Source organism: Heptranchias perlo, chromosome 16, assembly GCF_035084215.1.
Source record: "Heptranchias perlo isolate sHepPer1 chromosome 16, sHepPer1.hap1, whole genome shotgun sequence".
Lineage (NCBI taxonomy): Eukaryota > Metazoa > Chordata > Chondrichthyes > Hexanchiformes > Hexanchidae > Heptranchias > Heptranchias perlo.
Genome location: NC_090340.1, coordinates 31,780,269 through 31,801,618, shown reverse-complemented (window position 1 = coordinate 31,801,618; position 21,350 = coordinate 31,780,269). Strand labels below are relative to the sequence as shown.

General features: G+C 38.3%; 1 protein-coding gene across 2 annotated transcripts; it reads right to left on the bottom strand.

The window, feature by feature from the left end:
- Window positions 1-1,237: 1,237 nt before the first annotated feature.
- Window positions 1,238-20,173, bottom strand: sall1a (spalt-like transcription factor 1a). Of its 2 annotated transcripts, none has more exons than XM_067997894.1 (3): window positions 20,108-20,173; window positions 4,414-7,826; window positions 1,238-2,797 (listed from the first exon to the last, which is right to left on the bottom strand). In XM_067997894.1, the coding sequence occupies exons 1-3, from the start codon at window positions 20,130-20,132 to the stop codon at window positions 2,357-2,359; spliced, it is 3,879 nt and encodes a 1,292-aa protein (XP_067853995.1). In that variant the 5' UTR covers window positions 20,133-20,173; the 3' UTR covers window positions 1,238-2,356. The 2 variants fall into 2 exon arrangements, with proteins under 2 accessions (XP_067853995.1, XP_067853994.1); XM_067997893.1 differs by lacking the exon at window positions 20,108-20,173 and adding an exon at window positions 16,439-16,703.
- Between the last annotated feature and the right edge of the window lie 1,177 nt (window positions 20,174-21,350).

Here is a 21,350-nt window from a genome sequence, read left to right as displayed (position 1 = left end):
TATACAGCATATTAAGAATTGCAACCCGTTACAGGTACTAATACACTTGGTTAAAAGTAAATGCATTCTGTATAACACACACACACACACACACACACAGGTAGTGGTTTCGACGCGATAACTAATTTCAGAGATAAGAGAAAACAAATATCCAGTACAAAAGCAATTACCAGGGCTAAAGCCCAGCTCCTCCCATCAATAGTGACTGAAGGACGGAAGGAGCCTGATCTAATCGATACTGTAATTAAAGATCCTATGAAGCGACCAGAGAGCGAGGAGCACGCGAAGAATTTATAATCCTGTCCCTGTGAGCACTTTATGAAGGAAAATCATTGGGAAAAGCTCCCACTGTCTCCTTCGATGTCAATACTGTGCGAACAGAAAGTAGGAGACAGCTCGAAAAGACTGTCAATAAGATCTGCTCGCTTTTTCTTTCATAGAAACAGCAGCAAGGAATTATTTCCAGCGGAAAGGGGGCGTTTTGGCAAAAGGAATCTCTCCAATTCCCCCACGATCCCCTGCTAGCAGACGGCAGCGAAAAGACCTCAATCAATTGGGTCAATATTAAAACGCAGTTTGATTAAGTTGCCAAACATCCTACACAATCTACTAGTTACTACAACTCTTGGGGAGAAATCTCTTTAACCAAGAGGCTGACATTTTAGTCTCAGGTACTCATACTACTTTAATCTATAAAATTCAAGTGCACGATGATTTAACTTAGGTACAAAATGCAGCCCAGCATGCAGGCTTGCTTTCAAACGGAGTAAATAGACAATGGGTACCACAAAACACTGTTCATCAAGTTCCTCATCCAATAGTTTATGTGGTCAACACTTGATTCTAATTACCAAGATGTTTATTAAAAGGTGCATAATTGATTATATTTGATGTTGCACTATTGAAATATTTCCCTCCGTCCATTTATTGTCGCTGAGATTACTCAGGAGTTGCTTAGTGGGATATTGCGAAAGGCGCATCCTCAGTAGTTACCAACATACGTCAAGTCTATGCAATAATGGAATGTCCTTATCCAACAGTATAAATTTTTGAACTGAATCCTCTTTTAAAATCACGTCATTCTACATTGTTATTTTATCTCCTATGACATTTATCTCCTATGACATTACAAATGCACTTACCTAATTTCGAAAATAGGTCAGTTGGATTGAAGCTAGTGCACAGGATTCCAAAAGAAAGTGTTTAAGAGAAAGCAAAAATACACACGCATCAAGGGTGGCTGTTGCAAAACTCATGTATTTGATTAAATGAGTAAGAATTACAGTACCTCAGCTGTTAGTAGGTATTAAATTTTAGTGAAACTGGATCGTTTCTTCCAGCTTTCCAAGAAAGTGCATATATCAGTCACAAGGGTTTTTCATACCTAATACAAAATTATTACACAATAAAACACTATCTCTCGTCGGTCGGTGAAGATGAAGCTTTGTCTTAAGCAACGTACCGGTACAGTATATACATTAATGATTTTCCCTAGACATATGTCATTATGATATATATATACACACAAGACATAATCTACAATAGCTTCATATTACTCCCTTCAAAGTTGTTCAAAAGATGCATTTACGTAGCAGCAATGTGAAAGTCCAGCACATTTTTCTTCTATACTAAATATACCTATGGGGCAGAAATCTTTATTGTATTTAAAGGTACAATAACAGGAGTTTCCTTCTATGACCATCGTGCTTATTACTTCACTGAAACTCATCAACATTTAAGATGACGTAAGTAAAAAGCACAATACAAAGAACCATTTAGAACAGAAATGGTTTAACTACAAAAAAAACTTGCCATTTCACTTGGTGTTAAAAACAGTAAAGGGTAAACTGCTTACAGAGCAACGGCATCGACATTCAGTTTGAAGTCCGCAATTTACAGTTATTTTGTTAATGGAAGGTATGACTGAACAATTAACTGATTGTGAATACTCCAGCAGACTACCAAAACTTTACATTATATATACAGACCGTTCTTAGTGAGGAATGGTCTTTTGAGGCATTGCACCAATGCCAGTCATGTTAAAACTAGATTACTCACAAATCATAAAATAAGTTAATGCAAGGGCAAAAATCACCTAACAGAATAGATCTGCAAATGCTAGGAAACTTACATGTTTAAAGCACTCTAGTCCATTAGTATATAGGCCAAGATGCTGAAGACCAGTAGTTTACATTTGCAACTTGTTTGCAAAGCAAAGTTATTATCACTAATAAATAAGTTTTTCATACAACACTAAAAGTTAGGCATTGTACAAAAGGTGTTCTCACAACACTTTGGTCCATTGGCCTGAAAGACGCCCCAGATTACTTCCACTGTTGGAATGTTGACTGTCACTTTAGTTTGATACAATTTCTTTGTTGTCTTCCACCAAGCGGGTGAATCTATGGTTCGTTCCATTTTCAGTGGCTGACATTTTCTCCAGACCAGCTAGAGGCACACTGGGTTCAGTACTGTGAAGCTTCTCCATGCTTCCCGTTAAACCACTGATGGGTGAGCTGCCACCATTGCCCAGACTAGCGGGGTTTGGAGGAAGTCCACCATTCTGAATCACTGAAATCTCATTGGTCTTCATTGCTAAGCCGTTCGTTAGTGCCGCTGCATACTGGTTCCAAAATGAAGAAGGGTCTCCATCGCGAGCCCTAACAGCCAAATCCTTCTGAAGCATTTCTGTGAATTTCATAGGATTCCCGCCTAGGAATGCCATGGGACCATCCACTGAAAGACGTCGCCCTCGCCTCGCAGGGGCACTGTTCCACATGTGTGTCCCCATATGAACCTGTAATGTTGAAATCAGATGGTATAAAGTTAGGTCACGCAACTACAGACGTATTGGGTACCAATTAAGTCCTTGCCATACACGATCTACACAAACATATATCTTTGATTTTAAAAAAATGCGTGCACGTTGGGGCGATGAACGTCAACCGTATTATATTTGGCTAGGACTGCTGCATCCAATTTCTTTGCGGTAACTCATATTATATCTGACATCACTAACACTACGAATAAACGTTCTTATCAGACAGGGATAAAATATATTTTACTTGTCAGTCTGATTGCTCATCAGAGAGAAGCCACTGAAGGTTATTATTCCTCTCATATTACAAGGGCGATCCCAAGAGAAATAGTTTGTCAGAAGAAATCGGCACACATTTGTAGTGCTCAATGGCTCCTTAAATTAGGTACCAAACATAAGTATATTTAATTTTCTGCAAGTCCTTTTTTTTACACTTTTAGTTAGTCCACCTCCTACAAGTGATTAATTAATCCTCAGGACGTAAAAGACATCCAATTTTATTAACTGAATGTAAGAATTCATTGTTGCACAAATCACATACCCACAATTTAAGCACACTGTAGTATTTTCCACAAATATAAGTTGTATTTTGATTATTCTGGAATAATAAGGTCCATTTCCCTACTTTTGCCTCTAATGTCACGCATTAATTTCACTTTCTATAATTTATTCTCCTATTCCCTGACCTCCCTTCTCTCTCACATACACATGCAGAATTAACTCTGGACAACTACACCATCCTCTTTACTATACTGTATAGAATGTTGCAATATCTCTAAACACATTAGCAGGCTCCTTGGTCCACCCACGAATACATACAATGAGACTGACAAAACCATACCAAGGGAGAGGCTAGAGTGCTAATACTGAGCAGGCTGGTATCCAATCTCAGGATCACCATCCAAACCAGAACGCTACATTAGCAGATACCAGAGATCTTCCTTGTATTTTTTTTTTAACTTCCCAGATAATAAATTCACCTTGCGAATTTGCCTATGTAGTCCACTCAAGAAAGGGATAAAAAAAATGAACGGTCAGTGAATGAGGTACTAAGGTGTGCAGGAGTCCTTTGATGATTTTGGGCTTCTTTACCTGTTGGTGTACTGGTTGACCACAATAAATTCTGGGTCACAGACATTTTATTGTGCATTCCCAAACACTTATTATTCTTTATATCCATACCCCTTCTTCATGCATTATCCAACTTGTACAAAACATAAATGTGCTAAAGTATTACTGACCCTAACACAAAATAATAACAAAGGTACCGTTCGGAAATAAATACTTTTCATTTCACGGGCATTAAAGACAATTAAGGGAATTCACATGTACGACTACTGTTTTAGTTAATTATATGCACAGGTAGAATAGCATTGTTTATATGAGTAGAATTGCATTTTTTGTTTAACAAAGCAAAACTATTTTTAACTTAAAATCAGGTAAAACAGTGTACACATCCAGTTTGTTCTCACCTTCCTCCTTACATATTTAAAGCTGGACTGTATCACTAAATACTGCTCTGCTTCTATTTCAGTTTAATATCTTAAATACTTGCACTAATTCAACATATTTGAGAATATAATGTAGGAAAATACCTTCAGGTTGCCTTTGGTGGTGAAAGCTCTTCCGCATATAGTACAGGCAAATGGTTTTTCTCCAGTATGTGTTCTCTCATGTATCTGCAGAGCGCTGGATGAGGAGAATGTTTTCCCACATGCTGTGCAGAAATGCTGTTTTGGAGTTCTTCTTTGCGGTGCTGGCAGGACAGGCGAGATAGAAGATGCAGACAGAGGCCCTGATGAAATAAGGCTAGCAGGTGGATCTTTACTGTCCTGGGAACACCCATGCATGAAACCATTGACCTCAGTTTTGATTAGGGATGTCAAACTGTTGGCAGCCACATTTGAAGAGCTCTGATTAGGACCTACATTAGAGTTGTTGGGTTCAAACAGCTGAGATGGAAGGTCCCGCATCTGATGTGTCAACATGTGCTGCTTCAAATTACCCTTAGTGGAAAAGCCACGATTGCATGCTGTGCAAATATATGGACGCTCTTTGGTATGGCTTCTGTAATGAATGTCCAAGGCACTCTGACAAGCAAATGCTTTGCCACAGATATCACAAGATGTATTCCTTAACTTACCCCGCTCTCGACTGGGAAACAGCATGCTTAAAGTATCATCTTTAATTATTCGTTCTGCATTACTGGAAGTCAGGTCCAAGGCACCACCATTGGTAGCTGCTGGAGACACTGAATTAGATAAATCTGATAGCAAAGTTCTATGCTGTCTCTCTTCACAGCCTGGTGACTTTGACCTACGACTATCTGTGTTGCTGTTGGTTGGGGATGGAGCCTGCATGGAAGAGGTAGATTCTGAAATGGCAGGACTTCCAGCACTTTGGCTCTCCATATCCCCAATAATTGAAAAAGAGTCACTAGTCATTTGGTCTCCATCAGCTGATCCATTCTCACCTGACCTGAGGCTTGCTTGGAGTTGCTCAACAAGACCAGCATTAATCATTTTCATTTGATTCTCAAGAGCTGCAATACTGGACATTTCTGATGGCAATGGAGATAAACTGCCTTGAGACACCTCTGCAGATTTGGGTGTGTCTGGCACACTGCTATCAGGACAATCTTCCATATTCTCATCTGAGTAGTCATCTATATCATCAAAATTTTTGTCTTCAAATGAAGCCGTGTCAGATTCCATAGATTCAGGATAGTTGTCAGCAACAGGAGTATTGGGAATCTGACCTCCCATATGCATTCTAATGTGCTGTTGCAGTACAACAGCATTTGTGAATTTCTTCTGGCAGATCGGACAAGAGTGTTGAACTCTCAGTGGTGGCATGGCACGATGAACACCATAATGGGTTTTCAGGTTTCCCTTAGTGGTGAATGCACGACCACAGACTTTACATTTGAAGGGCCTCTCACCAGTATGTGTACGATAATGCATCTTCAGTGCACTATGGCAACTAAGAACTCGATGGCAAATGACACATTGGTTGGGGTCCGTCATCTTCCTGTCAATATTTTCTACTAGCTGCTGCAATTTGGAAGTTTCTGATGTCCGTAAAGAATCTAAGAGACCTCCAAATGGAAACTTTGACTTAAACTGGTCTGACATAAGTGGTATAAGTGGGCTTGTAAAAGCAGAAGTAGTACTTAGACCTGAATCAGACGCACTCGAGCTGACAGGAACAGCCAAGCTGGTGACAGAATTAATAGATTGTATGTTTTCATCTAGTTTACCATTTGAGGTAGGTGAAGCACTTTCTTCCACTTCGTCCAAATCATTAGCGTTTTTCATGGAGGGCTCCGTTGCTCCCAAGTCACTCTTAACTGACCCAGGAGGGCTGCAAGAAGACTGATTAACTGAGATAGACTGACACTCCTCTGATTTGATAATAGCAGACAAACCTGATATAGTTGATGGGAGTGGCAGGCCCACAGATGTGGTCAATGTAGGTACTACAGGCTTACTATCCAGCCAACTTGTTATAGGTTTTTCAGGTGGTATAGACATTCCATATGGAATACCTGTACTTGTTGGAACGTTGTCTAAATGTTCTGGAACTGGATAGGGGTTCATAGAAATATGGGGGTATTTCTCTTTGTGCCTCTGAAAGTGAACCTTCAAATTTCCTTTCGTGGAGAATCTGTTACCACAAATGTTGCATTTATAAGGTCTCTCGCCAGTATGAGAGCGCAAATGAATCTGCAAGGCACTGTCACTTCCAAACACTTTAGCACAGAACCTGCACTTGTGTTTAAAGAAAGCCTCATCAGAGCTGCTTTTAGCCTCAAATACTACCACATTTGGTGGCTTGCCTTTCCTTTGATTTGCCAGAGCAGTCATTGGGCCAAGGTTTCCTGAAGTTGTTTCAATGCTCGAGAGAGGGTTGGAAAACACAGAAGTGGATGTGGAGGACTGAGGTAGCAGTGAGCTGGACAAACTGGATGCAGGACTTAGTAAACTGCTAATTCCAAGAGCTGGTGTGGACACTGTAGATACTGAAGGACTGATTAACTGAGAACCACTGATGGTATTTGTAGATACACTTTCAGAGAGCTGTATGGTACTAGGCAATGAGGATGTGATTACTTTTGGAGAACTACTGCCAGGCTGAGCTGTGGTGCTTCCAGGGCTGCTCTGAGGTAGATGAAGTTGCTTTCCACCATTTATGCTGGCAGATTGGCTGGCAAGGCTCTGTGCTAGCCCAGCTGCAGCAGCAAGCTGCTGAGATAGATGTGAACTAAGTGTAGTTAATGGGTTAACAGCAGTTCCTAAAGTACCTTGGGAAGAGTTGACTGGTGGTGGAATTTCTGCATTTTGGGAAGCCAACAAGATTATCTGGTGACGGATTTGTTCAATAAGCTGCAGCTGATGGATCTGTTGTTGTTGCAAAGCCAGTAGTTGTTCCATAAGTGCTGGAACAGCAACTTTACTGTTTGATGCACTATTAGATCTTGTTTCCTGGGAGAACTGGGCTACTGCCACTTTAGTACTTTGAAGATTTTCAATGATCACATTACTGTTTAACATGGAGAAATTTCCCAGAGCTGTTAGATCACCTATATGAGGTAGAGGTGTTGTGACAGCTGAGGTACCCATTGTGGGATAATTACTGCTTGTATTACTATTGTTATTACTGTTAGAACTGCTAACGTTACTGTTGCTAGTGATGCTGGAAGTGTCTACCTCCATGGATTCTTCCTGGTCAAGTTTTTTATGCTCTACAAGGTCATTGCAGTCTGCTTGACTTGTGTTATTAATTTTGTCATTTGCTTGTTCAACAGGGTTATCAGGAGATCTTGGAGAGGAGGTTTCTGAAGGAGCTGTTGAATTTTCATTTACAATCAGAACCAATTGTTTCTTAGTGCAATTTTTTTTGTGATGAAGGAAATCGGGCAGTTCAAAGAACTCAGCACAACATCGGCCACAGACATGAGCATCCCCATTCTTAGTGACTCGTTCCTCTTGCCCTTCTCGTGAAGCTCCTAGAAAATCAAAAGGACACAAGATTAAGTCAACAAGCAGATACGAGATCCCTCACCAAATATGGGACATGAACTACATGAAAGGAATAGGGAGGGTGGGAAAAAAATCAATGTTTTAACAACATAGATCTTACTTAGAGTGAAAATCTGTAAAGCTTGCATTTGGATTCCATCATTCACTAAATCTCAGTGAATCATGTACCTCAGACAATCCATCAAAATATAAAATTCTCCAAATTAAAGACATTGGAGCTTAATGAAATTCCATAGAAAGTATTGATTTCCAATATTTCATACACATCATCATCTCCTTGTCCACTGGGTGCAAATCAAACATTTGAGGACTCGTTAGACTCTAGCAACTGTCAACTTTCTTCATTTCTAGCAGAATAAGAGAGGTCTTTGACAGTTCACTCCCTGTCACTAAACCAATTTGTAATCATTCAAATCCCAATCACTATGTGACAGGAGAAACAGAGACCATGTCACCTGGCTGCAGACAAGAGATACTGGAATGTAATATCTAACTGTATCATGGGTGCTCCTGAATCTTCCAGGTCTCAATGCACCAGAGTTTTAAAGTCACAACCTACAGATATTCTAAAATAATTTTGTTATATCAGCAGATGACTAAATGTAAAGTGATGTACAAAATATGCTCGTCATTATGTTTTCAATATATAACCAAACTATGCACTGCACTTAACTCCTTAAACAGACAATTTTAAAAAAGATTGCTTGAAAGTTCTAAATATTGCATAACATCCATTAAAGCTTCATTATATCTCCAGGATGGCCTGCTGGTGCTATTTTGACAACCAATTTCACTGGAGCTCTTAAATTTTAAAATTGTTAACCTATTGTCTAGCTTTCATAGTTAATGCTTTATATAGGAGCATATATTAAAGTATATTTGGAAGGCCAAAAAGTTAGATATTTCTATTTCTGCTTTTACACTGGTAGCTGAACGAGTTTGGTGGGCACTCCTGGTACCATTCTGAAAAACTACAATATTTACACTGCCATGGACCTCTGACCTTTTAAATCCAACAACACAGGTGCAGAGAAGGGACACCAGCATTGCAACTAATTCACCACACTGATGTCCTTTATTGCCTGGAGACATGCAAAGAGATCAAAGGCTCCCTCTACAACCAAACTAAAGCTTGTATATGTACTCTCATAGAACAGTTATAAAACTGGTACAAAGCCCATTGTCGAGAGATGGTTTTCATATTGGTATGCAGGGAGAGAATTTTACGGCTAAGTTTACTCCATAGCAGTCCATATTGCAAGTTAAGCTTCACACTATGAAATGGATATAGTTGCATTATGTATTAAGATCAATTTACTTTTTGCATGTATGGAATTCTTGTTGGTATGCCATAAAAAGTTTCCCCTTTAAGGTGTAAAAACTTTCTTTGAAATATATTTAGTCAGAAAAGCTAGTGTTATTAAACTACTGTACCTATTTCTACAATTTGATAAGAAGTACTTGCATTCATATAGTAGCTTTCATGACCTCAGGACGTCCCAAAGCGCTTTACAGCCAATTAAGTACTTCTGAAGTGTAGTCCCTGTTGTAATGTAATGATACTACAAAACTGCTTCAAAGTAGTTTTTCAATAAGTAGCTGAAGAATAAATGACTAACAATTCCAAGGATGCTCGCTATATATTTTTTGGCAATGTAGTGGCAAAGCACATTAGAGCATTAGCTTATGATAACATGAGTGGTGGGATGCAGGATCAATTCCACATGCATTGCTGATCTCAGCCATCTCACTAAGTAAATGCCAAACTGAGATCAAGAAAGAAGTACCACCTAATGACTAGTTCAGAGCAGTACTGAAACACCAGCAATAAATTGCTCACTTGCTTGATTACATGACTTGAAACCACTGGAGGGAAATCAACTAGAGGGGAAGGTACCCTCCAATCCCCAACAAAGTATTGTACTCACAAAGATGAATGATGTAGAATGGTACACTTTTCCTCTTTTGCATTTGATGTGGGCACTGAGCATTCAGCTATAAAGTATATCTCGCTTTCTTTCCTCACACTGAATGAAGAGTACTTTGAGTGCTTGGTACAGCAAAACTTCCCCCAATGTGTCTTAGCCTCCCAAACTCAGAAAAACACCTTACTGTACCAATGTGAGTTTTCTATTTCCCAGCACCAGTTATTCCTTGTGGCTTCTCATTTAGTACCAATTTGTGAGCAAGTGGTTCATGTCCACTGGGCTATGACTGCAAAAATTAATTTTACACAAAACCCTTACAACTAGCATAGAGTGGAATCTTCAATCTAATCTGAAGAACAATATAGATGCTGGAGATGACAAGACAGTAAGTATGTTACCATTGTGTCAGCTGTCCCCCTACTCAATCTACTTTTGATAGTGCTTGGGCACCAGAGGACTGAAGAATTTACTGAGTTACTGATAATTATGGAAAATATTGATGTATACAAAAAGCAATACAACAAAAAAGTTACTGCAAATTTTCAATTATGTGCAATTTAAAACCATTTAATTTTGTGATTGCTTAATTAAATATCAAAGCAATTATGTATATGCTTCACTTACAAATAATGTATGAACTTAAAACTGTAGGAAAATACATCACACAAACAGTTATGGTATATAAATTAGAGATATCCAGAAATGTATGTCCTTAAAGATGACTGCTGAAGCAAAGACAATAGGAAAGGTTGCTCTATGCAGTGACTGACCTAATCTTGAGTATTAAATTGCTTAAACTGGTTCAAAGAGGCTTTGGAGGTTAATGGGTTATACAGTACTTCCCAGTGCCAGATTCTGGAATGATTTTTGACAAACAACATGTAGCTTGCACAGTTGGAAATATTTGTGTTAATTTGAAACATTTAGTTGCAAAATCTGATTTATAGATAAGCAAATTGCCCCTATTCAGACCATTCACTGAAAGATCCTTTTACTTCCTTTTTCATTCGCACTGGTTGCTTGCATTTCTCATCACACTGAGGATTAATTTGCAAATCAAACAAAAAATTTCAGCCCTCTAACCCACTTCATCCTTTTCAAGGACAGGATGGCTCCCTATTGTTTGCTCAGCATGAGGACAGCAACTGCTGTCTGACAATGGTGTGTGGTCATCAGGGAAGGCCCAGAAAGCTGATCTTGTTTAATTCAGGGATTATCTCCCTGCATGTTTCCCTTTACTACAGAATTAGATAATAGAAAGTTGCCATGACATCAGAATCCAAGTCCATAGCAAAGCACAGGAACAATTAATTCCAGATATTGGGGAGATCATCTGAAATAATGTGGTTCAATTGCCACACTGCTCAAGTGTCCCTGGGCTACATTCAGAACAATGGCCTTTAATGTCATTTCCTGCAGTACATTCAGTATAATACCTACAAAGTTGTAATTCTGTGACCTGCTGAGCTCTACTTTTAAATGCAGTTTTATAAGTTATTCACATATTGTTGCACACAGTCAAATCCAAAATGCCACATAATTCTATGTATTCCACATACATTTAATTTGCCAGAGATGACATTAAATACACAAGAATTATTCCTCCATAGTATTCTGAAAACAGATTATTAAAATATTAAGTTCATTATTATTCATGTCAACTTTAAAAACGAGCTTGTATGCAGAGGATTACGGGGAGAGTTTTTGGGAAGGAAATCAAAATACAATGGCTCCAAGGAACACCAAAGTAGCAAGTGAATGATTTATCTGGCATCTGGCTCATTTTTGAAGTTTTTAAGCGCGGAGAGCCATCTGCGCTTAAGGAAATGACATTGAGATATGATGGATTTTTCTAAATTACTTGGTTCATCTGTTGCATAAATTACACATGGATGTTCATGCTATAGTTCGCCTGTCCAATAAATATTTGTGAAGGAATGACAAATTTCTTCAACACATTCACTTGGATTTTATATATGTCACGCTCATTATAAGTATTATTTTTCAAAGAGAATTATGACCAAATCTGAGAATTTAGCAGCAATTCTAATTAATTGCCAATACTTGGCACATTGAAAAGTTATATCCTTTTGCCTACATGTTAGTAAGGCTCCCCACGTAGAGAAAAATACTTTTCAACTTGATCACATTTATCAAAACACAAAGGCACTCTAGAACCTGGTTTTGCTTGGTCAGCTGTGCTTAAACAAATAATTACCAATACAAACTAAATAACTACTGTGGGAAATCACAAGACCCACTTCATCAGTTTTGTAACTCAGCATGAAAAAAATCTGAAGCAAAGACCCACAAGCTTAGTGTGGTTTGAATATATTAGTTAGTAATACTATTCAATACTGGAATGTTAATTCTAATGGAAACCTATTTAATTGCATTTTTTTTAAAACATGCAAAAATAAAACATGAACCAATGAATCATACCCGCCATTAAAGTCATAATGTCAGAGCACAGTGTACTGTCCTAATCAACAAGATAAAGCCTCTAATTATTTTTTTAAGATTAAAACAAAATGGGAAAACAAACTAAATTACAATTTACAAATATTGCACAATAAAATGTGGCCTCAGAAGAAACACTTCAGTATTTTTTCTTCAAATAAAACATTGAGAAAACAGTGGCATAGTTTATTTTAAACAATTTTGCTATTTATCAATATCAATTAATAAAAATATATTAATGTTTATGTCCTTCATCAAATATTCTGTTGTGACAAATGTTTATTAAATATTTACTAGTATTGGATGATTGGAATTTTTGGCACTTTATACAACTCGAGAAGTAATGAACTTTAAAGAAATGATAACTTCACAATCAATACTCAAAAGACACCATTGTGTGCTTCACTGTGCTGCAAATATATTGGATATGGAATCAAACTCTTTTCAACCCACTATTTAATAAATATATATAATATTTATATAACTATCTGAATTATAAAATCTGATAAGAAATGATTAAACAAAAGTTGAGGATAGTTCAAAACATTATGTGTGTTAGAAGGCAAGACACATTCCAATGAAAAGCAGAACATTTAATGTAAAAGGATAGGTCTTCTAGTTCGTTTTGTTATTACTTCTAACAAATTAGTTACTTCTTTTTATGTAAACTGCAAAGATTCCACCAAACTGACACTATTCAAATTATATCTTTGAAACTATACCTCAGAGGTATGCCAAAATTGCGGTGATTTGCTGGCTTATGAGCGAAGCTCGGTTATGAAATGATTCCGGCATTCAGCTGAAAATTTGGGTGCATCAGAATGAACACTAGATGGGGTACCAGTTGCAACAGCTAAGTGCAAAAAACTTCAGTACTACTGTCCTACTCACACGTAAAGTATTTCTGCTTTAGGCTACATACAAGCTTTGGCTGCATAAACATTGGCAATGTGACAAGAAACTAAATCCCTGTTGTAGGTAAGGTAAAACTGTGCCGTGGGAACTACCCGTCAATCACCTCATCAGGGGTCTGGCATTTAAGGGGAAAGGGGAAAAGGGTTAGTGGTTCATGTAGTACTGATAAGGTTAAAGCTGAAATAAACTACTGATATCCTGCTAGGCTAGCTGTGGGACTGACTTCTGGGGTCAATTCAAAGGTACTGAAGTACATCTTGTGTTATGAACTCTTGTCACCTTAGGACGGAGGGAGGCCGGCAAAGGTTAAAACAGCAGAACACTAAAGTACTTTGTAGCTCCCACCATTAAGAATCGCACAAGATACAGCCATTTACTACAGTACCAGGAGAAGTACAGAAAATGCCACAAGTATCTTTACAACAAAGGGTCAGTAAAATCATTTATCCAACTCTTCAGGTTTTTCACTAAGCGCTTTATCCAAGAATGCATAGAATGTCCTATAGGCTGACCACTGTGCAGTGACAAACAAAACAATAGTGCCAAGAACTCAACATTGCCCAACTCCACATTTCTTCAAAATAACTGTACACCAACCAATCCCATTAAAAATATTAATTATATTTTCTGAAACTTCCGTTTTAAACATAGAACAATGCATACTTATTACAAACTGACTAGAGTTGCTACATGACATGCTGCAAAAAGCCCACATTTCTATTCATGTATCAATGAAGCCTACTGCATTACACATGCAATGCAAAGTCAGTCCACACTGACATAAAAACCTTGACAAAAGCATTTTGCATCCATAAGATGTTTGTGCAGTTTATGTAACAAGAGAGCAAGCTACAAAAATGGACTAAATCGTTTTGGTTTAATCCAAACTTCGACTAAAAAGTTCAAGACCAAAATTTAAAATAAAGTCAATTAGGGCACTTTAGCGAAACAATAATAATAAAAATGCTCTTTTAAAAAATTAGACTTCTTCAAATCACACTGGATCTAAATTATTGTTGCTTGTCTAGCCCTTGGGAGTGAAATTCTAGCAAAATCGCCTTCTGTTGTGCAACTCTACCATGAAGGAAGATATAGGGACACTTTGGTCCCAGACCCAATAATAATAAAACTCGAAAACTCCAGTGTGCGATGCATTCCGATTTAATGGCTAAGGTGCCATAAATAAACAAAAAAAGCAACTTTTTTTGATAAGGCATCTTACTTTCAACCAGCATTTACTCGAAATATTTCGCGTCGATGCGCTTTCAACAATAAAAAAAACCCACAAATACCCTGAGCTGCTGGTCGCGGACTGCTGATGCATTTCACATTTTGAAATATTTGACAAAAAAAAATCCTAAAACTAAATTATCCAGAAAACCTGTTCATTTATGATAGCGGCAAATTACAGCTCTTGCCACTTCAAAAGAATCTGAAATGCGCGAGAAGTTTCAATGCACTCCATTGCAAGACCTCAAAATACATTTTGTTTACACCTGTAAAACTATGTGAATCCTCTGGAGCAAATCTATCCTTATACAGCCTATATTCCACAAGTATAACAAGTAAAACTGACTTTCCACTATCTCAACGCTAAGTTTATAAAAGATATATAAAATCTCCCCTTACTCAATTAGTGACAAACTACAATGAACTAATATGAATTTGAAAGGCTTTGGGAAAAGTACTTACAGTCCCTGCAATACTAAATGGCTTTAAACAATGATAATTTTGTGGAAAAGTGAAGATACATACCTATGTTCAAGCAGTTTTGTTGTGATAGCAGTGTTTAATGAATAACCCTGGTTGAGTGGTGTTGGGCTGGTTTAATAGTAAATCTCTGGCTGATCCAGGAGGCTGAGTGCGCTGTGTGCTCTATTCACAGATCAGGATGAGTCACACACATCCAAACTGGCACGTCAGCTCCTGCAAATTCGCTAATAGTGCAATTTGTTGTTTTTTGTAACAGGGTGAGCGATCGTGGAGTTTGCATAGCGGACGTGAGTTATCGTCCAAAAATCGTCCTAAAAGTATCTGGAAACAAAGTCAAAGGTGCTTCCTAACCCCGGGGCTACGAAATACAACCAGTCTCCTCCGAAACGACGGGAATGGCAATAGCGAACAAAATCATTTTCTACTTATCTGATTTTTACAGCCCGGCCTTTTCTTTCTAGTGAAAAACCAGATAATAAATATTTAGCAACTCAACTATGTACAAAATATACAGTAAGTTAATTCTCGTATTTCAAACAAATCATCTAAAGCTTTACATTTCTCCGCAATATGAATTATCCTTAAAAAAGGAATAAGGAAACGAGGGTTTCAGAAGTTACTGCGTCAAATAATTATTTTCAAGATCGTCGGAACCTCAAGAATGACTCGTACTCAAAGAGATTCTGCACTGAAGAAAATACAACGGTGGGGCTTTTAAAACATGTTGACAGACTAGCATTAATATGTAGAACTTTCTCGCATAGACTACGACGTTTCTGTGAAAAATGCAGTAAACTACCCGATGATCTGTTAAACACCAAAGAAACAACGGGGTCACGTCTGCGTACATCTTTCAAAATGTTAATTGCCTGAAGCTTACAGCAAATGGTCTTTATTTTTGTTTTCGCTCCTTTTTTTAAACCACTTTCTGGGGGGTTTCCTTCACTTTTTAATCCATAAAGTCACGCAGATTCGCGTTGTGGCTCTGCCTTGCATACCCACAGTAACCGGGCGAACTTTTTTCCTAAACAAGGTGTTCGGCTCCCAGTGACTGAAGTCATATTGGGACACACACAGCGCTGCCATCATTACAGTCAAGTTATTTTTAAACCTAGCCTACGGTTGCGGGCTCCTTTCCATCAAAACATTCAGCGTTATTTCAGCTGAATACTGCCTTTTAAATCCACCAGCAAGCCTAGAGGGAGACTTTGGAAGACGTGATACTTCGATTCCACATGTGCGCTGGACCAGCTTCCTTCCACGCTCTCGCAAAGGTACGAAATTAAACTTTCTTTTTTGGGGGGTGGGGGGAGAGGGAAAAAGAGAAAATAAAATGCAACGGAAGACACAGTCACTCTAAGTGTTGTTTTTTTTTTGCATCTCTGCTCATCTCTGCATATCAGTATGGTTGAGAGCACATCGTGACTTCTGTACAATTAGTAGCCGAGCCTCCAAACAAGAGCCAACGTGTTAATTACTAAATAGTGTTAATTTCAAGCCTTCTAACTCCAGAAATCGCCCCTTTTGAAACTTTGGATAATTTTACTCACAATCAGACTCACCATTCTCCGCGGATAATGCTATATCCTGGTCCGACTTGATGTGTTGCGGCTTCGCCTGCTTCCGACGCGACATGGTGGTTGATACATCAGCAAGCGAATAAAAAATTACAAATTCTGGAGTTGCAAAATTACGGAAATTGACCCTGCCGCCTTCAGTGCGCATGTGTGGGGTATAATTATGATTATCAATAATGCATTGCGATTAATCATCCGCTTCTTGAAAGCCGATTGGCACGTTTCCAGGCGCGGCTTAAAGACTATTCAAATTACTCGACTTAATCAATTAGCTTGTGATTTGCTGGCGCGCTCTGGCTCCGGGTCCTGTTCTCCGGGCTCTCGCCCAATGAGTGGCTGCGCGTGAATGTGTGAGCGCGAGGCCCGGGCACCTGGATACCGCAGTCCTTAGCAACACGCTCCCAGCGAGATTGCCTTTGCACGCGCCTGGTTGCTAGGGCTAGTTTAAAACTGTAGTAGTCGTCGTCTCAGTGTTTTTTTGTTTCCACGATTGCATTTGCCTCTTTGTATTAAATGCATTTAGGACACATCGCCTCTACTAATTCGCTTTCCTTTCTATCATTGCATTTAAAAATACATGGGGAGGGAGGGGGCTGGGAATTATTAATAATCATTAAACAAAATTGCAGTGATCAAGTCTGTGTGCCCAGCTAGTTGTTACTCTCCATAAGTGTGACTGACTGAAAGTCAGCAGCATCGGGACTAAATCGTTGATCACACTGCCAAGGCGAGACATGTGCATGCCTGCGGAAGGATGTGGCGTTTGTTTGTTATTTCACAACATGCCGTGAATCTCGGGACCGATCCAACGGGTCATAGTCGGACAGTCGAACTGGCTCTGGCAATAGTCACACTTTCATTTTCGGGGGCACTTTGCTGGGGATGGTACATGGGCTCGATTGTATTCTGATCTTTTTGTTACGTGTTTGTGGTGTGCTTCGGTATGCTTAAATTAGAATAAACCGATTGGTATTCTCCTTTTGTTAAACAAATTATAATCCAAAAAAAAAAAATCCTTTTTTTTTAAACTGGCGCTAACTTCCATCCAAAGTTTAAAGTTAACAATTCTAAACAGCTTGATGTTGTCCCGAAGTTCCGCCTGCACACCGGGACCACAATGTCCTTCGCTTTCCGCATTGGCTATTCGTAGTCAGTGACGATCGCCACAAGATGCGCCGGTTATTGGCACTCCGAACTGTCAGTCAGGGGTCGCTTAGGTAGTCGTTGGTTATTTGAGCTTTCAGTCGTGCAATCCCGCGATTACTATCAATTCTGTTATGTTTGCAGTGGAGACGGCGTCGCCATGGCTAAAACTTACTAGCTTAGGGAGTTCAGCTACTGACGATCACTTTTTAACGAAACGTGCCTTATACCTGTAATTATAACGGGAGGGGGCGGGGGGGGAAGAGGTTGACGAACACGTTCCACTGGTGGAATATCAAACACAAATTGTGCGATCGCATGAACGAATTGATACATTCACACGAGTGAAGATGTGTAAGGCTGCAACAAAGTAAATTATTGATCAGTGCGAGACATCAATGGACCTTTTGGAATTTCTTACACAGTAATTTATACCCAATTAGTGCCTTGGATACGTTGGCGGTGGATTATACCTATGTCAAATACCTATATTGTTCTACAACGTTCACATAATACACAGTTATCTATTTTAAAATCATAACCATACGATCTAAATATTTCCCCTTTTTTATTTGTTTTTCACCATTTGTTTTAAATTAAAAATTAGGAGTAATAAAACACATCGAATCGACTTTTCAACAGCCGCCTTAAAACCTTCGATGTTGTCTTTTCTGTTCCCCCACCTTGAGTATTTGATGAAATGAGCAAAATAAGACCCGATATTGCGAAATCATCGTTAACCGAGCAGTCAACAGCATTCAGTAATGAGAAAACTTTAAGAGACTCTTGTTCCTTTTTTTGGAGTATCACCTCCAACTCGTAAGGGATTGATAGTTTTTTTTAAATTTCTAAATACAACGTGTTAAGATGTGAGTTCTATGAACTAAACAAATTATTAAAATGTATATAATACGGAAACCTTGCATTATTAACAAGTGATATTCGAACCTAAACTATGTTTCCAGTATTATGGTTTAATTGATTACCGAAATAAATTGTATGGCTATGGGTAAATCTTGATAATATAAATCCTTATGAATGAAATGCCGGTAAAAGGATCACGAAAAACACACGGCAAATGCTATGCGATTTTAAAGAAGACAATTTTGAATAATTAATTACATTTCTTAACTTGTTTGAAATAACGTCATTTTTTAAACAAATCTTTCAGCCGTGGCTATTTCTTCCTTAATAAGACGATTTTTCTGTAACGTTTGTAGAGTTCATTTTACTGGAAAGACAAACGAAGCTATCACGTGGAGATGATTTTGAAGAATGAAGATAATAATGTGGTTAGGTGGTTCTTGAGTTGCTATTATTTTTCACGGAATATTTAACTAGGCACTTGGTCAGTGATGGATACTCAAGAGTTTCTGCTTCCATTTTTAAACGCATCATCCTCCAAGCCATGCGATAAAATATTTGTTTAATATTTCTATATGTTTCTAAATTAGGTATGTTAATAAAGTCTTATAACAATATTTCTGTATCCTACTCGCAAAACTAGTATTGTAGTTTGACTTGTAATACGCCCGTGATTAAACTGTAATGATTCTAATATTTTAAGGCTCCGAGTTAGCAAAATCAATTTCGAGTTAATTGATCTAAGTGTGTAGATGCGACTGTAAACAGGGTATAATCTGCAGTCCACTCATGTGAAAGACGACCTTAATTAGATTCTTCTGGGCTAGATTATTAAACCTTGCAATCTAAATACAAGTGAGTTTCACAATACTCACTGGAATTTACAAACTTACACGAAAAAACAACCCAACTAAAAAAAAGCTACCAAGCTATACTTTTTATCTGGAGCAGATGATTTGTTCTAATTGACTTTTGTTTGCTGTAATAATAGTCTAGAAGGATAACAGGTTTTTTTTTTGCCTCAGAGTTTTGGTGACTTTGGCAATCATAATGGTGAACAAATAGATATATGTATTTCATATTTAACAGATAAGTAAACTGTACTAAAATAATAACCGTAAAATTGGAGTTTGATCGGGTCTTAAGCAGGTTTAGAAGAAAATCGACTGGGTTAGAAGGATTCCTCAGAAATAATAGTCTTGTAGTTTTCCCCGGTAAAAACACATGTAAGTTATTTAGTCGAGGCAGATATTTTTCTGCAATGTTGTTTGTGATGAAAAATAAAACGTAGGACTGTTCTAAGTCTGATCGATGGCCATCTCTCCGATTTCTGATATTTAAGCCAGGATGTCCAGTGCGCTCTGACGGGGACACTGCAACGTGGAACATTAGCCATCACCCCAAATACTGATTTATTTACTAATAATCGATACAAGGAGGGGAACACAATTGAATCACCCTCGATTATTGCTGACATAGCATAATTGATCATTGTTCATGAACAGAGGTTCTCACCACATAATTGAATCATCAGCAATATGGGTCAGCCAAGGGCGCCAACTTAATACAGTAGCAGCCAAAAAATGATGCTGGGTTTCTCAGAATGTCCAGAGGGTGTAAGGGGCGAATCTAGTGAAAACTACTAACCTTGTAACCAGATGAGGTGAAACATTTTAACTCGATTTGTTTCTTAACACATCTGATGGCTTTTGTTTGACCTGTTTGTCAGCAACCCACTAGTGCTGTCCTTTTAACACTTATTGATAGACATACTTTAAGATGATTAACTACAGATTCACAGTTGACAACCCACCTGTGGAAGAGGTAAACGCATTCACCTTTATGGAAGCGTTACGTTATATTTTAGATGACAGCTGGTCAGCATTTATAAATGCATATGTTAATTGCAAACGGACCACAAAACGCAAGCAATCTACATTTCGTATTTTCTATCGCCAGCGGTCCAAATGCAGCTGTCTTGCGTGCATTTTGAGCATTTAATCTTTTGGTTATAAACAGAAGATATGTTTCATTTTTTTTGTGTGTGTGTAGAAATGACAGCGAAAGCGTACACATGAAATAGTAATTAGGGGTCAAAGCATTTCAAACGTTTTATTTGTTGCAGTCTTGGGCACAAGATGTTTATCTACAGCCACCAGACACACATCCAGGACAGAGGACCTTAATTCTGTCTGAGACAGGCTGTTATTGTTATTGATAGTTAGCATCAACGTCCAGGGTGAGAAATGGAGCCGCTGCAGGGAACTTCATGCAAGACATGGTATTGATCTACTGGTTCCCTTACCTCCCTGAAGCTAGATGGAAAGAACAGGAGAAACTTGCCATCTCACACGTTTTATTCAGTTTCTATACCAACTATTATCAGTTTGGGAGTATATTGACAATGACAGAAAGCAATCCTTGGCTATTCAGCACCTCCATAAACCAGACTGAGGGAGGGGAAAAAAATCATATAGTGTATAAAGACAAATGGTACATTAAAGTGCGACGAACACATTCTCTTGTCAATGAAGACCCATGTAGAGGGAATAAAGAATTAATCAGACTACACATACCTAACTCAGCTGCTATCGATTGCCTAGCTAAATCTGCCTCCGATGTGTAAGCATTGTTTGTTTGGGTTACCTATACTTAAATCCAACCACCAAAAAAGTGAATTTCAGAGTTGTCGATTTTATAGGATCGATCTATCACTAACTTTGCCAACTTGCCAAAGTATGCACAGCAATTTTCTGCATTTTTATTTCGCTCCACGAGATCATCACAATTACTGCAGCTCAGTTCGAAGGCCTATCAGCTATTGGTTCAGCAAAATAGTTTGTATATGCTGTTGAAACAGCTATTTATCGGCTAATATAAGAATCTCGTA

Bases quoted from the DNA above. Each gene is read 5' to 3' on its own strand.
- sall1a (XM_067997893.1), bottom strand. From the start codon at position 16,601: ATGCGCACTGAAGGCGGCAGGGTCAATTTCCGTAATTTTGCAACTCCA. The intron at 7,827-16,438 runs GTGAGTCTGATT...TTGATTTTCTAG, and splicing joins AGCATTATCCGCGGAGAATG to GAGCTTCACGAGAAGGGCAA. The intron at 2,798-4,413 runs GTATTTTCCTAC...TCAACATTACAG, and splicing joins CCACCAAAGGCAACCTGAAG to GTTCATATGGGGACACACAT.